The sequence below is a fragment of the Polistes dominula genome, unplaced genomic scaffold (genome assembly GCF_049000335.1).
Source record: "Polistes dominula isolate Pdom_NZ unplaced genomic scaffold, Pdom_raw_medaka contig_11, whole genome shotgun sequence".
Taxonomy (NCBI): domain Eukaryota; kingdom Metazoa; phylum Arthropoda; class Insecta; order Hymenoptera; family Vespidae; genus Polistes; species Polistes dominula.
In genome coordinates, this window is record NW_028301154.1 from 2,267,501 (window position 1) to 2,270,000 (window position 2,500).

Genomic DNA, 2,500 nt, shown 5'->3' on the forward strand with positions numbered 1-2,500 from the left:
CTCTATCCCTTTCCATTACTATCGATCTCTGCTCTCTCTCTCTCTCTCTCTCTTTCTCTCTCTTTTTCTTTCTATTCTTTTTTCCTATCTCTCTCTCTCTCTCTCTCAAAAAAAAAAAAAAAATGAACGAAGATGGAAATACGCGAGAGACAGATGCATCGTGAGATAATTCTGCTACTGTCAATCGGTACAAATTTCCAAGCGTCCATCAAACCCTTCGCGTTTTGACGTTCGACCATTTTTGGATTAAAAAAAAAAAAAAGAAAAAACAAAAAAAAAGAAGAAATGGGGAAATAGAAGAGGATAAAAATATTACCGGCATTCCTATATATGTATCTATTATTTCTCTTCTTTTTCTCTTTCTGACCGGTCAATTACATTTTCTCGAAAATTGCGTTCGGTACTTTCCATAAATTCTAATTCATCCGTCCATCTTTTGATAAACTCTCTCTCTCTCTCTCTCTCTCTCTCTCTCTATCTTTCTTTGTCAATCTTTTTTTATTTCCTTCTTTACATTTCCAAAACTTCCTTCGCTTAACACCGTATTATTATCTTAACTAAAGCTCAACAGGCATCAACAGGTGTTTCCTTGTTAGCACATTTAGTCCTTGTGATTTCCTTTTCCTTTTTTTTTTTTTTTGGGATCACTTCTTTTTTTTTTCTTAGGATTACATTTTGATAAATTTGTAATAATCGTCGAGAATTAATCGATATATGATTGTTGTTATAGGATCGAGAACGATTTAGTTATAGATAAATCTTATGAATGAATTTTGTTAAAACGAGAGTTAGGAACAAGGGTTGTTTTGTTTGTTTGATTGCAGATTTTGCGTAGGTGATCGGTTTTATTTGTGCGAGAATAAAATTCTTTGCGAGTACGATTACGAAGCGAGGTTCGCCAATATGGCACCTCAGTCACCAGCATCACTCGCATATATTAAAAGGCAACTTCCACCATCGGCGACCCCACCTGGACAGAACGTTCATTCTGGTCACAATCCTCTTCAGGGTCATCAAGGTATCGGGCAAATGGTGGGACCTCATAATCACGCGACGAACGTAAGTTTTATTATCGAAAATCTGTTTGTCATTTTTAAAAAGTCATCTTAATGAATATTTATCGAGATAATAATAATTATTTCCCCCCCCCCCCTGTAAAAGATAACCTAACTTGCCCCCTCCCCCTCCCATCCCCCTATTAAAAGAATTAAACTCAATGTAACACAATGATAGATAGATAGATGTTGAAGGAAGGATTGATTTTTTGACTTTAGGGTCAGATGTCAGGTGGTGGAGGAGCAACAATAAATGGTACAGCCATAGGCGTGGGTGGTCCTCGTGCACCAGGTGATATGAACAACAACGGACTATCTGGGCCTGGTTTGGGTTCGGTGAAACCACTGCCGATGACGATGCAAGCACCGACGAGCTGAGACGAGGCTTTACCACCACTGAAGAAGTTAAGATGTCTCAGCGGTTATTAATCAGCCGTGAAATCGTGTCGTCGAGTGTGTTGCGCGATTTAAAGCTTCGGAGTTGAAAAGAAAAAAACAAAACAAAACAAAACAAACAACAAAGTAAAAATAAAATAAAAAGAACTTGGACGTTCTTCGCGAACTGAAAACGGGCGAAAATGTAATTACAAATAATTCGAGTCGTCTCGTATAGGAAGAATTGATTTCTTGTTCTTCTATTCTCGAATTAACGAAAAAATGATTAAAAAGATTAAAAAAAAAAAAAATGAAAAAAAAAACGGAAGAAAGGGTTGAAGAAACAGATAGGACAAACAACAAACGAAACAAACAAAAAAAAGAAAAACAATACAGGTGATGATTTATTGGTAAATCCATTGTAAATTTTGATCTGGTGTTTCACCCCCCTTGCACGTGGTTACACCATAATAAACGGGACAGTTCGTGTAAAATATGTTTCTAACGATAAGTAAAGATTGACGAGAGAGAAAAGAAAAACAAAAAGAGGAAAACAAAAAACACATAGAAACAAACACAAAAATGAAGAGTAAGTTGAAAAAAAGGATGAGTGTTAAATAGTGCGAAAAGAAAGAGAGAGAGAGAGAGAGTGAGAGTGTGAAAGAAAATGGCGAAGTCGTCAGTTGTAAATATCCTTATTAATATATATATATATATATATCGACTTCATGAGTGAAGAACGCCTGAGGTTATACGAGTATACGTCTAACGATTAAGATCTTTCTATGATTATTATTATCATCTTCGTTAAAAACCGGTTAACATAATCCGCTCTCGTTCTTATTCTTTTTTTTTTTTTTTCTCTTTTTTTTTCTTTTTTTTCATCCTTCTAATTAGGTAATTTTTTCGTAACGAGATAGAGGACGATGACATCGAGTTATGACGTAGAAGAAGAAGAAGAAGAAGAAGAAGAAGATAAAAACAAAAGGAAAGGAAAGAAAGAAAGAAGAAGAAGAAGATGGCCGAGTATAGGAAAATGGTCAAATAAATTTTTTGTGTTTTTTTTTTTC

The 2,500-nt window shown here is 35.2% G+C and overlaps 2 protein-coding genes across 3 annotated transcripts in view; both read left to right on the plus strand.

Annotated features, from left to right (window-relative positions):
* The window catches only part of LOC107072909 (rhombotin-1), a 64,312-nt gene extending 62,742 nt beyond the window's left edge, over nucleotides 1-1,570 (plus strand). For both annotated transcript variants that reach the window (XM_015333223.2, XM_015333224.2), the window contains 2 exons: nucleotides 825-1,059; nucleotides 1,275-1,570. In XM_015333223.2, the coding sequence (XP_015188709.1) occupies nucleotides 825-1,059; nucleotides 1,275-1,433 (394 nt within the window). In that variant the 3' untranslated portion in view covers nucleotides 1,434-1,570. The remainder of the gene's footprint in view (nucleotides 1-824; nucleotides 1,060-1,274) is intronic.
* Nucleotides 1,571-1,708: 138 nt separating this feature from the next.
* LOC107072910 (uncharacterized) overlaps nucleotides 1,709-2,500 on the plus strand; it is an 8,769-nt gene continuing 7,977 nt past the window's right edge. The window contains exon 1 of the mRNA XM_015333225.2: nucleotides 1,709-2,500. This exon is cut by the window's right edge and continues 5,353 nt beyond it. The gene's annotated coding sequence lies outside the window, so the exon portion shown is untranslated.